Raw genomic sequence first — 18,140 nt, 5'->3', positions numbered from 1 at the left:
ATAGCTACTTGTGGCTAATGGCTACCATTTTGGACAACACAGGTCTGATAAGTATTTGTTGGAAATACTGGTCTGGAAAGAGTGCTAGAGGTAGAGTGATTAGCCTCCCTGGGACTGGGAGGTTTCCTAGGATGCTGAACTTTCAGCGCTAAAACTGACAAAATCCCAGACAAAGCATGATTCTTATTAACCCTAGCTAGAGGTGTTACTGGCTTGTAGTTACGAACTTTAGTTGTCACATTTCTGAAACAACTAAGTCTACTCAGCTGCCTGTTGGGCTGGCTATGTCATGATTTGAAGCTTGGGAAAAAAACTCCTTTTCTTGGCATTGAGGAGTTAGAAAATAGAAAACCAGCATGATTCTTGAAACACGTGCTCTGCCTGATATTCTCCTTGTTTTCTCCACCATCTTCCTTTTTCTTCCATTCTACATTGTTATGTTACAGCCCACTTTGGCTGTACATTGGAATTACCTGGGGCTGTCACTTCTAAATATATATATGTGTGTGTGTGTGTGTGTGTGTGTGTGTGTGTGTGTGTATGTATCTATCTATCTATCTATCTATCTATCTATCTATCTATCTATCTGGATGCCCAGGTTCTAACCCAGAATAGTTAAATCAGAATCTTAAAGCAGGAGGGGCGAGGCATCTATGTGATTTAAAAGCACCACAGGTGATTTTAATGTGTAGCCAGGATTGACAAGTACAGCTCTCAGAAGTGCTTTTACTTCTTTGCCACCTTTCTTTACTGCAACAAATCGTTTGCAGTTGATCTTTAGCCCTTTTCCCCTCCCTTTATTTGGTGGAGGATAGAAGTACCCTGGAAATTTTTCCTGTCTGCCATGCAGGACACTTCTTTTGTCATAAACACAGAATTTGATGTACTTTGCTATATCAGTAATAATAACCATGGCTAACATGTTTTGAACAGTTAATAAGCCCAAATACTCTTGTATATGTTAACTCATTTACTCTTAATAACAACACTATAAGAGATGTATAATTATTATTCCTATTTTCCAGATGAGGAACCTGAGACTCAGAGAGATTAACTGATTTGCCCAAGGTCACCTAGCCAGTAAGTGCTCAGGCTGTCATTAGGATGCACTTTTTAATTACTGTCCTATATAACCTTATAGTACAGTGAAATATACTGTACCTGTAAATCTGAGAGATGAAGTCTTCTTGAGCTCTCAAGCTGCAGGTATCTTTCATATGCTGATAATTGGTCAGATTCATCTGTTCTTTTTTTTTTTTTTTGAGACAGAGTCTTGCTCTGTTACCGAGGCTGGAGTGCAGTAATATGATCTCGGCTCACTGCAACCTCCGCCTCCTGGGTTCAAGTGATCTTCCCACCTCAAGCCTCCTGAGTAGCTAGGATTACAGGCGTGTGCTGCCACACCTGGCTAATTTTTTTGTATTTTTAGTAGAGATGCGGTTTCACCATGTTGGCCAGGCAGGTTTTGAACTCTTGACCTCAAGTGATCCCCCCCACCTTGGCCTCCCAATGTGTTGGGATTACAGGCGTGAGCCACTGCGCCCGGCCAGATGAATCTCTTCAGCATTGGAGAATTCAGGATTTGGAGGATGTCTCTGATGGAATCACTTGAGCTGTGCAAGCTCAGTTTTTAAAATTTTCAGACTGTAAGCCAGTTCTGAAACAAAAAGGCAGCTTTCTCTGCGACCCCGTAACATTGCCAAAAAGGAGCTGAGTAATATAGATCACTTCAGTTTTTGCCACTTTTGCTGAAGTTAGGGTTAGGGATCCACTGTGATACGTACGTGTGTGCATGTCTGTGTACGTGTTGTTTATGGTAGTGAGCTTGGTTTTATTAGCAAGGGGTTGAATTATTCTCATACTGTCCCTTTCCTTTCCTTATACCTTACTTTAAAGTTGTACATAGTCACCAGAAAGCATATTTTCTGTGATTTTCATTAAAATATGATAGTTCAAAGATTCTTAATTATTTTCATAAATACTCAGTAATTGGGAGCCTACAATGTTTCATCTGGGTTCTATTGGCAGTATAATGGAAGAATAGTATTGGTATTTTAAAAAAGACTTCAAAACCATTATCTGATGTTTTAAATAGAAAAAAATTTCTTAATGTCAATATAAGATCATGGTTTTTTGTTTGTTTGTTTTTGAGATGGAGTCTTGCTCTGTTGCCCAGGCTGGAATACAGTGGTGCAATCTTGGCTCACTGCAACCTCTGCCTCCCGGGATCAAGCAATTCTTCTGCCTCAGCCTCTGAGTAGCTGGGATTACAGGTGTGCGCTACCACGCCCAGCTAATTTTTTTGTATTTTTAGTAGAGACGGGGTTTCACCGTGTTGGTCAGGCTGGTCTCGAACTCCTGACCTGATGATCTGCCCGCCTCACCCTCCCAAAGTGCTGGCATTACAAGCGTGAGCCACCACACCCGGCTGAGATCATGGTTTTATAAGCCTTTATTGTTCATTCTGTATGTCTGTAAAGTAGGTCACCAATAATAGAACATTAAATAAATTTTGTTTTTTTCAGCTTCATCTATAGATACTTTTAAATGTCAAGTAACCTAAAATCAAAGTCTCTTAATAAAATACTTATATATCTATTTTTTGAAACAATTTAAGATACAGTAATAAGATATGGGATCATGACCATAGACTACCCAGTGGTGGTGTAAGTGAATATTTTTACATTTGATCTTAGCCAAAAGGCCGAGAAGCGATAAGTGAATATTTTTAGAAGTTCTTACTTAGTTCTTGTTTCTTTCAGTTAAAAAGGTGGGGACACATTTCATTGGTTTTTCAGCTCCAAAGACAATTGAGTTTTACTTAATTCTTGCGGTATGTGTGGTGGGGCTGATGAAGAGCTGGTGTGCAGAGGGCTTCATTCTAAGTCAGTCAAATCTTTTTCTGTTGAAAATGTTTTGTTTTGTTTTGTTTTGTTTTTGAGACAGAGTCTCACTCTGTCGCCCAGGTTGGAGTGTGCTGTGGTGCGTTCTTGGCTCACTGCAACCTCTGCTTCCCAGGTTCACGTGATTCTCCTGCCTCAGCCTCCCAAGTATCTGGGACTACAGGCAAGTGCTACCATGCCCAGCTAATTTTTGTACTTTTTGTAGAGGCGGAGTTTTGCCGTGTTGGCCAGGCTGGTCTTGAACTCTTGACCTCAGGTGATCTGCCCACCTCGGCCTCCCAAAGTGTTGAGATTACAGGTGTGAGCCATCTCGCCCAGCCTGTAAATGTAATTATTTTCAGAAGAACTATATCTTTACATGTACACATTCATCTATTTTATGGGCTAATTTTCAAGGATTATTTTGGGATGTGGCTTCAATAAAATTGTCTATTAATTCTTGTTTAAGTGCTCCTGGTATACTAATAAAACTTCTGGACATTGGTGATATAATCTCATAAATATTCGCCAATTTGAATTTGGATTTGAGGACTTTGGTGCCACCATCACAGTAGCCATTCTGAACCCTTTTGATCACCACAGGAGAAAACAAGACATGTGCTTTACCATGTTAATTGTCTGTTTCTGGGGTGTTCTTTGCCCTAGTCGTTAGAATCATACACTTCTGGAATTAAGGACCAGAGTATCTGAGATGTTCTTGCAGCCACTGGTTTCAGATTTTTTATTTCTGTTTCTAGATTATTCATAGAAATAGGAAGCTCTGTTTTTTTTTTCTTTCTTAAAAGAAAAACTGAGGGGTTTTTTTTTTTTTTTGGTAGATAAATCCATAAAGACAAAAGTTCAAATTGTGACCAGCCTGGGCAAAACAGCAAGACCCCATCTCTACAAGAAATCTAAAAATTTAGCTGGGCATGGTAGTATGTGCCTGTAGTTCCAGCTACTCAGGAGGCGGAGGTGGGAGGATCGTTTTGAGCCCGGGAATTCAAAACTGCAGTGAGCTATGATTTTGCCACTGCACTCCAGCCTAAGTGACAGAATAAGACCCTGTCTCTTAAAAAAGGAAAATCAACCTGATGATTCATTGATGTTCTGGTGCCAGTCAAGGTGCCAGCCCTGGGGTGAGCTGCAGTTTTAGACTTACTTCAGATGTTCTGCTCTGTCATTGATCTTAGGCCATTCTTTTTCTTCTCACTTAATGTGTTCAAAACTTCATATTCTCAACTGTAGGGATACCTAAAAATGGTGCTTTGATTAAAGATGAATGTGGGGATTTAGGTTTCGTTTTTTTTTTTTGGGGGGGGGGCAATAAAGGATTTTAAGTACACAACTTTCCCCCCTACGTAGTGGATAATATTTCCAAACAGTTTAACATATCTTCCCCATTTAGTGAAATGAGTCTGAATTTCTGGTCGTGACTGACAATCTTGTCTGTAAATAGTTGTTCTTAGCTAAATCCTTCATAAATTTTTTGCTTTGTGAATAAAGCAGACGTGTGACATTGAGTCAAGTGTGCAAACCTACTCTACTTTCTACAGGCTGATTTTCTAAATAAATCTCTGATTACAGTACCACAGACTAACAGTACTGGGAGGAACTTCAGGGAACACCTGCCTGAATCCTTTCACAGGACCAAGTGCTGAGCATCAGAAAGGAGAAATTCCTTGTCATCTGTCACCTCTCCTGGCTCATGGGTGTTCCTAATGACCTAGGGAGAACTGAAATTTAGTTTGGTGGGCTCATGTCTGCTTTTTCTTCCTTACTGTTAAAAGCAGGAGCCCAGACGGGGTTTGGTGGCTCATGCCTGTAATCGCACTTTGCGAGGCCAAGGCAGGAGGATCGCTTGAGCCCAGGAGTTTTGAGACCAGCCTGGGCAACATAGTGAGACCCTGTCTCTACAAAATAAAAAAATAAAAAGCAGAAGCCCCTTTTCTGCAGGCTCTTCTCCACCCTACCTCAACCTAGTAAGAAGACAGTGGGGGTTAGCTGGATTCCCCAGGTTTCCCTGCAGTAAACTTTTGACAGTGTTGTAATGTTGCTTTCCTTTTTTCTTTTAGCAATAGGCGAATATGAAGACCTTAGAGCAGAGAACCAGAAAACAAAGGAGAAGGTTTGTACTTTACCTTTTTTTTTTCCCCTTTCTTACATGTGTAAAAGCCTAGGCAGCATTGTTCAGTCACCAATTTCAGTTAAATGTGAATGAGGGTTGTTTTTTTTCTTTTCTTCCCTTTTCTCTTGCATGTGTGGTTCAAGCTAATACCAACTCCAGGCTCCAGATGGTAAAGAATAGCAGGCATGCCACAGTGGGTGCAGCTCTGGGAGATTAACTACATGGCTAAATGTGCAGCAAGGCACCAGGCCAAGCAACTCAAGTCCCCAGGCATCGTACTTTTTCCCTAACAGACAGATTTGGGATTCTGTCAGTGGAACTGAACACTTGATACATGTACTTTTGGGACCTAGACACATTGGGTCCTGGAGAAAACTCTTTGGAATTAGTCATTGGTGTTTCACCCCAATATCTCCATAAATCTTTGTATGTCTGCTTCTTCTATTTATATGAATAATACACCAGAAGTTGAGAAGCATCTGCTGTGAAGGTGGGGAAGTCTGATGAATATTTTCAGGGACTCTGTCAGTTTTGTTTTAATTGTTAAATAATTGAATTCTACTTACCTTACAAACTGTATCCTTCTTATCACTGAAAATATCTAAGGTTTGTGAATGCTTGCTAATATATATAGCTAATAACATATATATATACATATATATATATATTTTTTTTTTGTAAATTTAGGGAGGAGACAAATGGAAGAACAGCCTAAGGTCAGAAACGTAGAGGGACTGAATAGCAAATGAAAAATAGAGAGGAAGCAGACTGCCTATTTTTGGTTTTAGACACAAACAAAATTTACTTTAAAAAAATTACTTTGTTGGGTAGGCCAAATATTTCAGAACATAATATCCCTGATCAAAAATAAATAAAACAGGTCCTTAGTAGATATTAAAGAAGAAGATAGCCATCACTGCTCTAAATTGTGAAACCTCATTTTAAAAATTTCGGAATAAAAGCTGTAATAAAAACTGGCAGCAAGCTAAATATTTGTAAAACGTATGGGATATTTGAGATCACTTATTGGGCTCTTTAGAATTATATTTAACTTTTTCACTATTAATTTGCCACCTATATAGCTGTAGTATGGATGCTGGTATTAATGGTAAGTACTCTAGTTCAAAGCAGATTATAATGGATTTTTAGATCATTATTTTTCACCTAGTTTTAAGGCTCCTTTGCTCATTTGTAAATAAATCCTTGGTGTTCTGTGAAATCCTAAGTTTCTTCTCTTGCCTTCATCAGGTGATTCAGGGAATGGTAGGTGGAGGTGATAAAAACATCCATGTTAGAAGGGGCTGGTGCTTGCATCTATAACATGTTAAGAAGCACTTTGGGAGGCTGAAGTGGGAGAACCACTTGAGACCAGGAATTCAAGACCAGCCTGGACAACATAGTAAGACCCCCATCCTTACAAAAAAGTTAAAAAATTAATCGGGCATGGTGGCATGCACTTGTAGTCCCAGCTACTTGGGAGGTTGAGGCAGGGGATCCCTGGAGCCCTAAAGGTTGAAGCTGCAGTGAGTCATGATTGCACCACTGCATTCCAGCCTGGGCAACAGAGATCTTGTCTCAGAACACACACACACACACACACACACACACACACACACACACACAGAGTAAGAAAGTCACTGAAAATAGTAGTTTGGCATGATTTCTAATTCCAACCCTGTAACTATGCAAAATCACAAATGTCCTGAGGACATAAACAGGTAAAGAGGTTTTTCTTAGATCCTGGGCCCCTGATGCCCCAAAATTCCAAAGTAAACCTAGTGTAATGCTTAGGCTGAATAACTTGAGCATCTTGCTCTAAGATACTCAGCTATCTTCCAGCTGTAGGAGAACAAAGAGTCTGAGATGATATCAGTCACTGAGTCTCTTTCATAGCTGCTCCTGACCCACGAGAAGAACAAAGCAAGTTGGAGGGGTTAATTCAGGAGCACTCTTTGACTTAACCTAGAAGGTAAGAGAAGGGAAAGCAAACAGTTGTCTTCATATAATAGAGAAAGAAGGATGATAGAAGGAAATGAATAATGTAAGAGGAAGTAGATAAAATTTTTTATTTATTCTTCTTGTTTAATCCTTGCTTACATGTAGACCTAGCAGTGCCCTAAAAATACATAGTAGATGCTCTGTAAACATCTGTTGTTGGTGGAGATGATGGTTGTTTAACTGACAGACACTTTCTGCAGTGAGGTTTTAAGTGAATCATCCGTTATGCAAGTGGAATTATAGGTAAAATGCATTTGGTAAAAGGAGGATTATAAATTACTTCAGCCCATTAACTGTTTACATGTTTCGCTGCATGGAGTATGGCCTAATACTTTCATGACATCTGTAGGCATTATTGACCTGCTTCTGTTGTAATTCTTTAAAAATAACTATTAACAGAAACGGGAAGAAAAGAAATGAAAGCAATATGGAATGCTGTGTGGTTGGGTAAAACAAAGTAGAGTGGTTTTAAGTTCGCTGCACTCTGTTTATCTTCTGTTAAAAGACTAGCTTGCTTATTACTGCAGGTTTTTCCTCAAAAAGGGGGGGCTGTATTACAAAGGAGGGAAGCATATAATAAAAGCCTTTTATAGAGTGTAGAATGAGTAAAAGCAGCTTTAGTTCTGGAGGTGGTAAATGGAGAACAGCATTTTCTCTGGGAAAGCACTCTCTTGTGCCTGGCTGGGTGAGCTTTGTCCAGTTGACATCAGCAAATACATATGGCCATCCTTTCATTCATGGTCCCAAACCAGAGTGCAGTTAAATCGTTCAGGGACAGCAAATTAAAGTAAGACTCCTTTTGCCATGGTTAATTTGATGTAGGGAAATTTAGAATGAACAGAGGAAGCAAAAAAATAAATTGCAAGGTGTTTTTCCCTTCCACATGTCTACTATCTTTGTCGCCAGGCCATGAACCTTATCAATGGGAGGCGGCAGTGGATGTGATTCCTTTGGGCAGGATCTTTTCCTGCCCTGTTTGCAGTCTCTTGCGTTGAGACAAGTGGTCTGACATGGTGCTCTTCAGGGAAAGCAGTTGTTTAGAGGCTGCATGGTATAGGACATCCATGCTGTCTCATCTCCCTGTCTCATGCTCTACACAGCAGTGTGTCCGCTCCATTTCACAGAGGAGAGAACAGTACCCCAGGGCTTGAGTGAAGTTCCCATTGTTACACAGATCATGGCAGAGTCTAGATTCAAACATGGGTCTTCTGAGCACGATGTTCTTTTAGAAGCAGGTGAACAGTGGGAGCTTATTGACTCTTCTTCCGCGAAGGTCCTAACTTTATTCTAATTCTGTATTGTTCGTGCATGAGTTTTCCACAGTAAATTATCAGACCCGATCCTTTTCTGGGTCATTTGTCTTTACCAGCTATTGGTTTGTGTTGAAAAACTGAAAGTTGAATATAAGTATCAAATCAATCTTATGTCAAAATATTCACATGTGTGTATATATGTATGTGTGTACTTCTATATATACATATAGATTCTGGCATAATGCATCCCAAGGATAAAAGCAGGAAATTTGGGGTAGGGGGAATGGACCAGTGTTTTGATGGATTTCTCTTTTTTTTTGCAGTTCTTCCATTTTAGGAAAACATTTCTTTTATGTTTTTTTTTTTATCAGTGACTTTGAGGATGGAGTCAATCTGTTTGAGTTTATAAGGAATGCTCTTTTGAAGGAAAACCTTTTTATCGAATGCCTTCTGAGTACTGGGGTATAAAGAAAAATATATGAAGGTCCTACTCTTAAGTAAAACCACTCTAATGAGAACCCCAAATAAGTTGACAAATAACCACAATCAATTATGCTGCTCTGAGTGCCTAGAGCATGGCTGGGCAATGGACAAAGAACAAAAAGACAAGGTTCCTACTCTTTTCCATGTGATAAACTTTTACTAGCCTTTAATGCTTGGCTTAATAAATGTCACTTAGGTTTTTCAAAGTCTTCTCTAACTCTCTCACAAGCAGAATTTATTGCTTTTTTGGTAATAAGACATCTGCATATTTATGTATGTATGTATCACATTTACGAGCAAAATTTATTATCAGAATATTAGAGTATAAGCAAATGGTGTGGGTTGCCTTAAAATGTAAAAACAGAGAGTTTTTTTTTTAACATCAAGATAAATGGGGATTATGGAAATGGTGCTACTTGCTACTTTCCATTATTTTTTGCCCATTTTCTAAATGGACTTAGCAGTATGTGAAAAAGTAAGAGCCTATCATACTGAGGTGAACAACTCTTCAAATTTATATTTTTGGGGTATGGAAAAATAGATGACTATATATTTTGCAATCAACCAAATAAAATGGTTTACTTTGCTTGTGTAGCAATCACCATATTCAAATGTTAGTCATGCGTCCACAATTGAAGGGCATTCTCTTATGACTCACTCAGGATCTTTGTCATAATCGTTTGGGTTTTTTTCCTATATGGGGGGAAGCGTCATTGAGCTTTGAATGGAATAGCTTTCATGTTTCTCAGAGTGGTGGGGGTGGGGGTGTGTGTGGAGTGTGCATAAAAAGAAGGAAATCTGTATAATAGAAGAATGTCTGCCTTTAAATAGTAAGTATTTATGTTTAGTATTATGTTCTGAGATCAAGTTTTGAAATGCATAAATGTTTAAGTGGCTGATTAGAAGTCGTTTGGGTGAGCTACTGTAACAGTGCATCAGGCAGTTCTGTCAGCTTGCCAGGAACAATGAATGAAAAGAGAATGAGACAGACACTCTCCAAGACTTATGTTTCAAGAAGCAGGATATATGATACTGTTTGCATCTTGGCTCAGTTGTCTATTGTTAAAATTTCTTCCTCTTGTGTAATATTCAGAGATGAAGGTCCCAAAGTATTTTATTTTTAAAAAAAATCAGTAAAGAAGCCACTTTAAAGAGCAAGATATGCATCCATTATGCTAACTGTTCATGCATAATACATCCACATACATGCAGTTTCTTTGAGACAGAGTGGCAAGTGGTTGTGCCAGAGAAAAAGTAATTACTTAGCAGTTTGAAAGTGAAAATGAGTCTCTTATTAACAGCAATCTATCTAGAAACAAAGAGCAAGGATCTCTGTTCTGATGACATGTGTTTCCATCTAACACACAATACCTAGAATTTGGAGAATGCTGCAAGACAGCTTTGAGGGCAGCTACCACTTCTTTTTTTGCCTGTGAAAATTGGAGGGAAAGAACTTTGAATTGGAAGAAAGAAGAACACCAAAAGAGAAAGAGAGTGAAAGGAATTCCATCCTAGTGGGAATGATTTAATGTGTTGTATTCTTTACGGATAAGAGTGTAGAAATCCAGAAAGCATAGTTCTGGCCAGACTTACATAGGTGGAGCAGTAGAATCGTCGATTACTATTAAAAATGAATTGATGGCCCTTTCGCTGTATGCCAAGGATTCTCAAACAGGTAAACAGGTAAATTACGCACAGTTCTGATGCTGGGCATGTTTAAATCTTTAACTGTTGTAACTGGACATTAATGAACCTCAAGAAAAATGGTGTAGTGTTAAACTTCTTCAGACTTAGTGGCGTTGTAGGCTCTGCTGTACGTTCCTTAGTAGGAAATGGGTACATATTTTGTTCAGTTCTGGTTTGGCAGTATTTCTCACATTATATCGGGTGTCCTTATGAATTGCTTACTTCATTTGTTGATCTTTTGTGGTAGATCATAAGTTTTTGTGAGAACACATTGTTTATTGTGTTCATATATTGTGCCCAGTGTTTAACATAGTGGCTGGGCTGTTTGGGCCCTGTATAAATTTGTTCAGTTCTCAGAGGAAGGAAATAATGACATTCAATGATTATAGTAGATACTTGCTTAAAAGTCTGATTGAGTCAACTATAATGTACTTGCCTACGTATAGATTGTCCCCTGTCTTGGTGTTGTGCATATGCGGTGCGTATATGCACTTCTTGGGCCCTGAACTGCCCTGTCTATAGGCTAGCAACCCTCTGATGCATTTGTGCTCCAGGAAGACAAGCATGAATATTTATATTAATGGAAGTTAGATACAATTTAGAATGTTGAGGTTTTTCTTGCATAACGTATACGTACAACAGAATATAAAGATGTCTTGGTATCTGTATCAGTTATCTGTACTTCTGCTGAGCCCTTTGAAGCAGACGTTTTAATGTTGATAGTAATTGGATGAATATGTGAGAGAGGGATGAATAACTGAGCTGCCCATTTTGGGGAGTGGGTGGTGCAAGGAAGATACTGATTCACACTGGAAAGGCTGTTTGTCCACAAATCAGTCTGCCAATGCTCAGAAATCCTGGTTTAGTTTCAGAAGCCAGGTATCTGCCTGGATGAGGCTCAAGGAAGAGATATGGAAAATAGCCAGGGCTTCTAATATTAAGGGCTTTCAAAACCAGCAAGGCCAACCTCCGGTCAATTCATCCCTTCATAAAGAGCCAAATAGAGACTCTAGAGTAGATGTAATGTTATCCAGCTTGCTTACATGAGCCAGCAGTTGTGCCACTGGGTTCCACCCCAGCCTTGAGCTACAGAGAATCATTGGGCATCATAATTAAGTGATGTAGGCCCAAGAACATCTGTTGCTATTGCAAAGTCTTCATGAGCAATTCTCACACAAAAAGAAGCAGTTTTTACAAATGGTGCAGCTGCGTGAGCAGGGTAGAGGAAGGGGTGGGATGGGTGAGGGGCTTCTGTGTGGTGGAAAGATGAAACATTCTTCCAAAAAGGCCCGTAATCCTGGCTGACTTCCCTCTGATGATAGAATGAGAGAAAGTTTGCAAGATTCTTTTCTGGGTTCACCTAAAAAGATGAAATAAGTGGGTGTTTGGATTTCTGCTTTTAGTAAATGCGTACATCCTCCATATTTTGCTCAGTTCTGGTTCAGAATAAGTAAGCTGCATTTGCAGCATGTGTAGACTCTCCCCACCCCCAACTCACACCCCTTTCAGCATAACAGATGGTAAATTCTGTGGCTGCCAGTTCTAGCATAATGTGGTTGCAGAAAATAGAAAGCAAAGCAACATGAAGACCCCTGATAGAACACAGCTGGGGATGGGGGACAGCTTGTGAATCTGCTGATGATAACCATAGGATTAGTGTGAACACATATAGCTGGACTATAGAAATGGGCTACCTGCATGTTGGAGTAAAACTGATGTTGAGACCTGTTATTAACCTGAGCTTGTCTACCTGGGCCTTAATAGCAGAGAGCATGGACCTAATGTTTTTCTTCTGGGCAACTAGTACAAGCCTGCCTAAAATTGTCATACGTCACATTAGTGATTGTGTATGATGTCAACTGGTGGCCTTTTCCAGATCTGACTAGATAGAGCACCATTCCTGTTTAATGCTTTTGCCATCCAAAGTCTCACTAAAAATAGATATTTGACTGAAGCGAGAATTGAATAAACCTCTAATTCCTTTAAGTAGAGCTTCGAGAGCTACATAGAGGGAACCAAGTGACATTAAGTCAGGAGCAACACTCCCAAGTGCCAGCTCTTAGATGAAGACAGTTTTTTACAAGACGCCTCACATTTTTCAGAAATGCCTGACTAAGAAACATTAAATTAATTTGAAAGTAAAGCACCGGATATATTTCACTTGGCAATCATGACTCAGGAGTTTGAGCCTAGTCGGAAACTAGGTTTCTTTTTGTGCCTTATGCTACACTGTGCATTGTTGGAGGAAGGTAGACAGACTGGTAGGGGTGGTGGGGAAGTCCAGAACAAACAGAAGTCCATTCTAGAAAATGAGAGGAACATTCCTGAAACCGCTAGCGAGAAGTCTCCTATCATTAAGGGTTATGATGTCTAATGTGGTCCACTTGGGTTGAGGAAGGAGCTAAGAAAAGCCTATATGCGAATTTAGAACTCTACTATTTTGAATTTTAAACACCAAAAAATCATAAATGTTGTTTGTTTAAGCTGAAACTACAGCCTATATTAGACAGAATTATTATTATTTTTTACAGAGGATGGGATTGCCACAGGGAAACCTTAATCAAAGAAATGCCTTCTCCTTTAGTAAATAAGTTAGGTCCAGCCTAACTCATTTTGACTGGGTGGGGGATCCTGAGTCAGGATTTAGTAACCAGATTTGCTAATTTAACACTGTGTACTTGCTTCATGTTCTCTTGCCAGAATACATTTACCCATATGAGCAGGGACAGGATGACATTTCAGTGGTTCTTTAGCGACTAAAGGGGAAAACTGAACTGCAAGCTTCTTACTTTTTTATTTTTAAAATATTTTGAAAGGACAGGAAGGGGCAGAGAATAGTATAACAAATACCCATTGCACAGAACTGTTATTTCTCTTGAAATTCAAAAATAAGGAATGCAGCAAATACAACTGAAAGTTCTCACCATTTCTAGTCCCATTCCCCTCCCTATCTCCTGAGAGACAACTACTGTCATAAATGTTGTATATTTCTTTTCATTTCATATTTTTATATATATTAGATGTATCATAAAGCATATATAAATATGCGATGCATTTGTATATGTAAGATATTATTTGATATATCTGATGTATCTTCTGCAACTCATTAAACATGATGGGTTTTTTTTTTTTTTGAGACGAAGTCTCGCTCTGTCGCCAGGCTGGAGTGCAGTGGCATGATCTTGGCTCACTGCAACCTCCACCTCATGGGTTCAGGCAATTCTCCTGCCTCAGCCTCCCGAGAAGGTGGGAGTACAGGCGTGTGCCACCGCGCCCAGCTAATTTTTGTATTTTTAGTGGAGATGGGGTTTCACCATGTTGGCAAGGATGATCTCGATCTCTTGACCTCATGATCCGCCTGCCTTGACCTCCCAAAGTGCTGGGATTACAGGCTTGAGCCACCGTGCCTGGCCAACATGATGGTTTTTAATGTTTATGTTGATATATATGGCTTTATTCATTTTTACTGCTCTGTAGTGTAGTATATGAACATACCATGATGTATTATTATTAAAAATGTGGAATATTTTTGTATATGTTATACATTACTAGAGATTTTCTGGGTATATACACCTAGAAGTAGAATTGCTGAGTCATAGGGAAGTATGTATTCAATTTTGATAGAAGTTTATTTCCAAAGTAATTATACCAATTGACACATCCATCAGTGGTCTATGAGATTTCCTGTCTCCCGGTATCAGATTTTTTCAGTTTTTGCCAGTCCGATAGGTGAGACTATCTCATTGTTTTTATTGGATTTTTCACATTATGTGACATCATAATTTTTTAGCTCTTGAAAATTGGAATTAAGAACATCCAAAGGGATGAAATTCCTATATATTTATCTGGCAGATTAACAATCAAATATAATTTAAAATTGTGCTTTATTCATATGACACTCTTAGTGAATAGGGTATTCCCAAGATAATACATTTTAAATTACTACTCTAATAGCTAGAAATTACTTTTTAATGTTTTAGCTACTTGTGGTGAATATCTTGTTATATATCCCTGTTTTATGAAATTCAAGATATACTGAATTCAGTCCTTATAATAATAAACATTAGGTTTTTTAAAAAAAATTCATTAATGCCTCCAGGGCCTATCAATACAGGAGATACTTGTTTCTATACCAGATACCCTAAAAGGTCCTTATGCTCTAATAGTTATTTTTGCCTTTTATGGTCTTGCCTCCCAAAATCTTTTCAGTGAGTTCTCCCACCTTTTTAAATTAAAAATCGGTTTATATAAATGATATGTGCTTAGTATGGAATATTTTATCTTCTCTCCTTTTAATTTGGTACCTTCCTCTATTCAGAATTCTGAGGACACATGGATCACTTTTTCTTGGGTGAGAGGGTGTGCCGTGTGGCTGCCTTTTGCCCTCATGCAGTAGTCTTTTTTTTGAGTCAGAGTCTCACTCTGTCGCCCAGGCTGGAGTGCAATGGTGTGATCTCAGCTCAGTGCAACTTCCACCTCCCAGGGTTGAAGCAATTCTCCTGCCTCAGCCTCCCAAGTAGCTGGGATTACAGGTGTGCGCCACCACGCCTGGCTAATTTTTGTATTTTTAGTAGAGATGGCGTTTCACCATGTTGGCCAAGCTGGTCTCTGGCCAGGCTGGTCTCGTACTCCTGACCTCGTGATCTGCCTGCCTCGGCCTCCCAAAGTGCTGGGATTACAGGCGTGAGCCACCACGCCTGGCCTGCGGTAGTCCTTCCATTCCCTCCCAAGTATGCACCAATGTTCTGGATAGTTGAAGCTGTTTGGAATCAGACCTGTACGTGAGTGACTACGTACAGCATTAGCCAAACATAAAAAGAGGTACAAACATTCTCTTAAAGAATGAATATATTTTAACTCAAGGATGTTAAATTGGGCTATTACTGAGGAGATAATGAGCAGGAAGGTGACTTATATCTTAGAAGGTCTGAGAAAATTGGCCAGATACAAATGGCACAAACACCGTGCTGGCTGAGCAGTGCAAGTTCATATATGACCATTGATGGTTTTCAAAGGTTTTAAATTTTGTTTTGTTTTCAGAAAATTGCTGTTGTTTATAAGTTTGCTCTTGCTTGCGTTTTCAAACTTAAAATTTATGATTGAAGTTTAACATTTGTTTACTTCTCTCATTTCAGTGTGACAAAATTAGGCAAGAACGAGATGAAGCCGTTAAAAAACTGGAAGAATTTCAGAAAAGTACGTAAGCATTTCAGTGGAATTATTATAACACATATAGCATATTGGGGAATATTGGGGATTATGTGAGTAGACATATACCCTATTTAGTTGCTAATGTCCTGGTCATACAATCAAGGAAGCAAGACTTCTTTCTATTTGTCCAAACATGCCCATGCATCACTTTAAGCTTTAAAGAAATGGAATAAGCATCATTGTTTCATCAAGGGTATTAGAAAAACCTGTACTTGTTATAAAACAGTTTAACTATGCAGAAAAGTTAAAGGAGAACAAAAATGGGTTGTTGGCTCCTTGAAAAAGGCCAATGCTAGTACTTTATAGTCTGTCCTTTTTGGTCTTTTATTTGTGTAGTAAAAAATGTAATCGTGTTTTGAATTCAGTTTTGCAGTCTGCTTTTTTCAGTAAACAGTACTCATGGTCGTATTTGCATGTCAGTACAGATGTACATCAGTTTTTTGTTTTTGTTTTTGTTTTCGTTTGTTTTTTTGAGATGGAGTCTCACTCAGTCACTAGGCTGGAGTGTAGTAGCAAGATCTTGGCTCACTGCAACCTCCACCTCCTGGGTTTAAGCAGTTCTCCTGCCTCAGCCTCCCGAGTAGCTGGAACTACAAGCGCACACCACCCTGCCCAGCTAATTTTTGTATTTTTAGTAGAGACGGGGTTTCACCATATTGGCCAGGATGGTCCTGATCTCTTGACCTTGTGATCCTCCTGCCTCGGCCTCCCGAAGTGCTGTAATTACAGGCGGGAGCCACTGCGCCCAGCCTGTACATCAGTTTTAATTGTTGTCCATAGTATTCCATTATAGGATAGTACCATAATGTATTTAATTATTCTTTCACTGACAGATTATTCCTGGTTTTTAGCTATTATAAATAATGTGATGGCAGGTATTCTGACACTTAACATCTTTACAGTAATCTAAATAGTTCCTGAGGTTAATTCATATAAAAGGAATTACACTGGAGATCCACTATAGAGCATTGTGCCTGTAGCTAATAATACTGTGTTGTATACTTAAAATTTACTAAGAGGGTAGATCTTATGTTAGGTGTTGTTACTACAAAAGAAAATAAGTAAATAAAGAGGGCAGAAGGAAACTTTGGGAGGCGATGGATATGTCTGCAGCCTTGATGGTGGTGATGGTTTCACAGGTGTATAATAATCCCCCAAACTCATCATGTTGTATACATGAAATATGTATGGCTTTTTACATGTCACTTATACCTTAATAAAGTGGTTCAAAAATAGAGAAAAGGAATGATAGCTTCATAGAACTTAAACATTTTAAGACTGTGAATGTTTGAAATAGCCCTCTCACTGAAGAAAGTTACATTCCCACAAAAGCTGTACTTTCCAAATTTTTGCTACTTTTTTTTAATGTAATGTAAATCTGTTATTTATCTCCTAAGACAACATAGCTGATCAGACCCAGAGGGATCAGATGGAAATATGTCATAGGCAAAGGGTCAGACCATGGCAGGGAAAGTGACCCCCTCCCTTGGAAGCAAGGCCTTTCTCCATCATTCTGCAGATGCTCTGTCAGTCAGGGTATTTGATTATTTATAAAGAGTTGATTTGGTAACTACACAACAGAACATTTTATTCTAGGTAAAACAGCCATACAAATGCAGCATTATGGTTAAATTTCAAGAGCAAGTTTATTTCAGTGTCTGGTTGTAACAGAGAACATCCAAGGGGAATCTTGTTGATATTACCTGTCTTTGGAGGCCAATATGCTATGCTAGAAACACCTCTTATTTGCAAATGTATGAATTCCAATTATATGGTACTTTTTAACTTATGGAATGTACTTATTCTTAAAGAGTTATACCATTGGCATTGTTACCAGTTAATATGCTTGCATTATTGATAATGGATTGGTGCGAAGTGGGAATAGTTCAAGTTCCTTATGGTTGGCTTATAAAATATTTGGTCTAGGGCTTGTAAAATATTTTGGTCTAGGTAGGCAGTAGGGACTTGGCCTCCTGCATTATGCAAAACCAGAAGCAACATTCCCCAAAATCAACCTTCGAAGTAACATTTAAATTCTGCTTTCATCTGCCATTTCCCTTTTCCCTTTTTGTCTCTTCCTCTGAATACCTTTGATAGTTTAAAAAATTTACATTTTTCCTTACGAGCAACTCAAAGCCTGAGAGGATTGATTGGAAGATTAGTACAACAATCTGTATGGTTGTATGCATTTAGTTTTTACCTTTACTAAGTGTCTTTAATTAATTTAAGGTTTGGATGTTAGGAAAACAGAGTACTAATTCTTTTTTTCTTACTCTCTTGGTAACTCACAGAACAACAGAGTGCCAACTCTTTACTCAGTCTCAAAAGGGGAGAAAACAAGGACTTGGCCGGGCGCAGTGGCTCACGCCTATAATCCCAGCACTTTGGGAGGCCGAGGTGGGTGGATCATGAGGTCAGGGAGATCAAGACCATCCTGGCTAACACGGTGAAACCCCGTCTCTACTAAAAATACAAAAAATTAGCCAGGCGTGGTGGCGG

At 39.0% G+C, this 18,140-nt stretch overlaps 1 protein-coding gene across 13 annotated transcripts in view; it reads left to right on the top strand.

Moving 5' to 3' along the window:
• Positions 1-18,140, top strand: part of SHTN1 (shootin 1) — a 123,282-nt gene that overhangs the window by 22,105 nt on the left and 83,037 nt on the right. For 10 of the 13 annotated variants that reach the window (XM_024253044.3, NM_001132356.1, XM_054521555.2 and 7 more), the window contains 2 exon segments: positions 4,958-5,010; positions 15,566-15,626. In XM_024253044.3, the coding sequence (XP_024108812.3) occupies positions 4,958-5,010; positions 15,566-15,626 (114 nt within the window). 13 annotated transcript variants of the gene reach the window in all.

The sequence above is a fragment of the Pongo abelii genome, chromosome 8 (assembly GCF_028885655.2).
Source record: "Pongo abelii isolate AG06213 chromosome 8, NHGRI_mPonAbe1-v2.0_pri, whole genome shotgun sequence".
NCBI classification, from domain to species: domain Eukaryota; kingdom Metazoa; phylum Chordata; class Mammalia; order Primates; family Hominidae; genus Pongo; species Pongo abelii.
The sequence above is the reverse complement of the archived record's forward strand: the minus strand, read 5'-3'. Positions and strand labels throughout refer to the sequence as shown.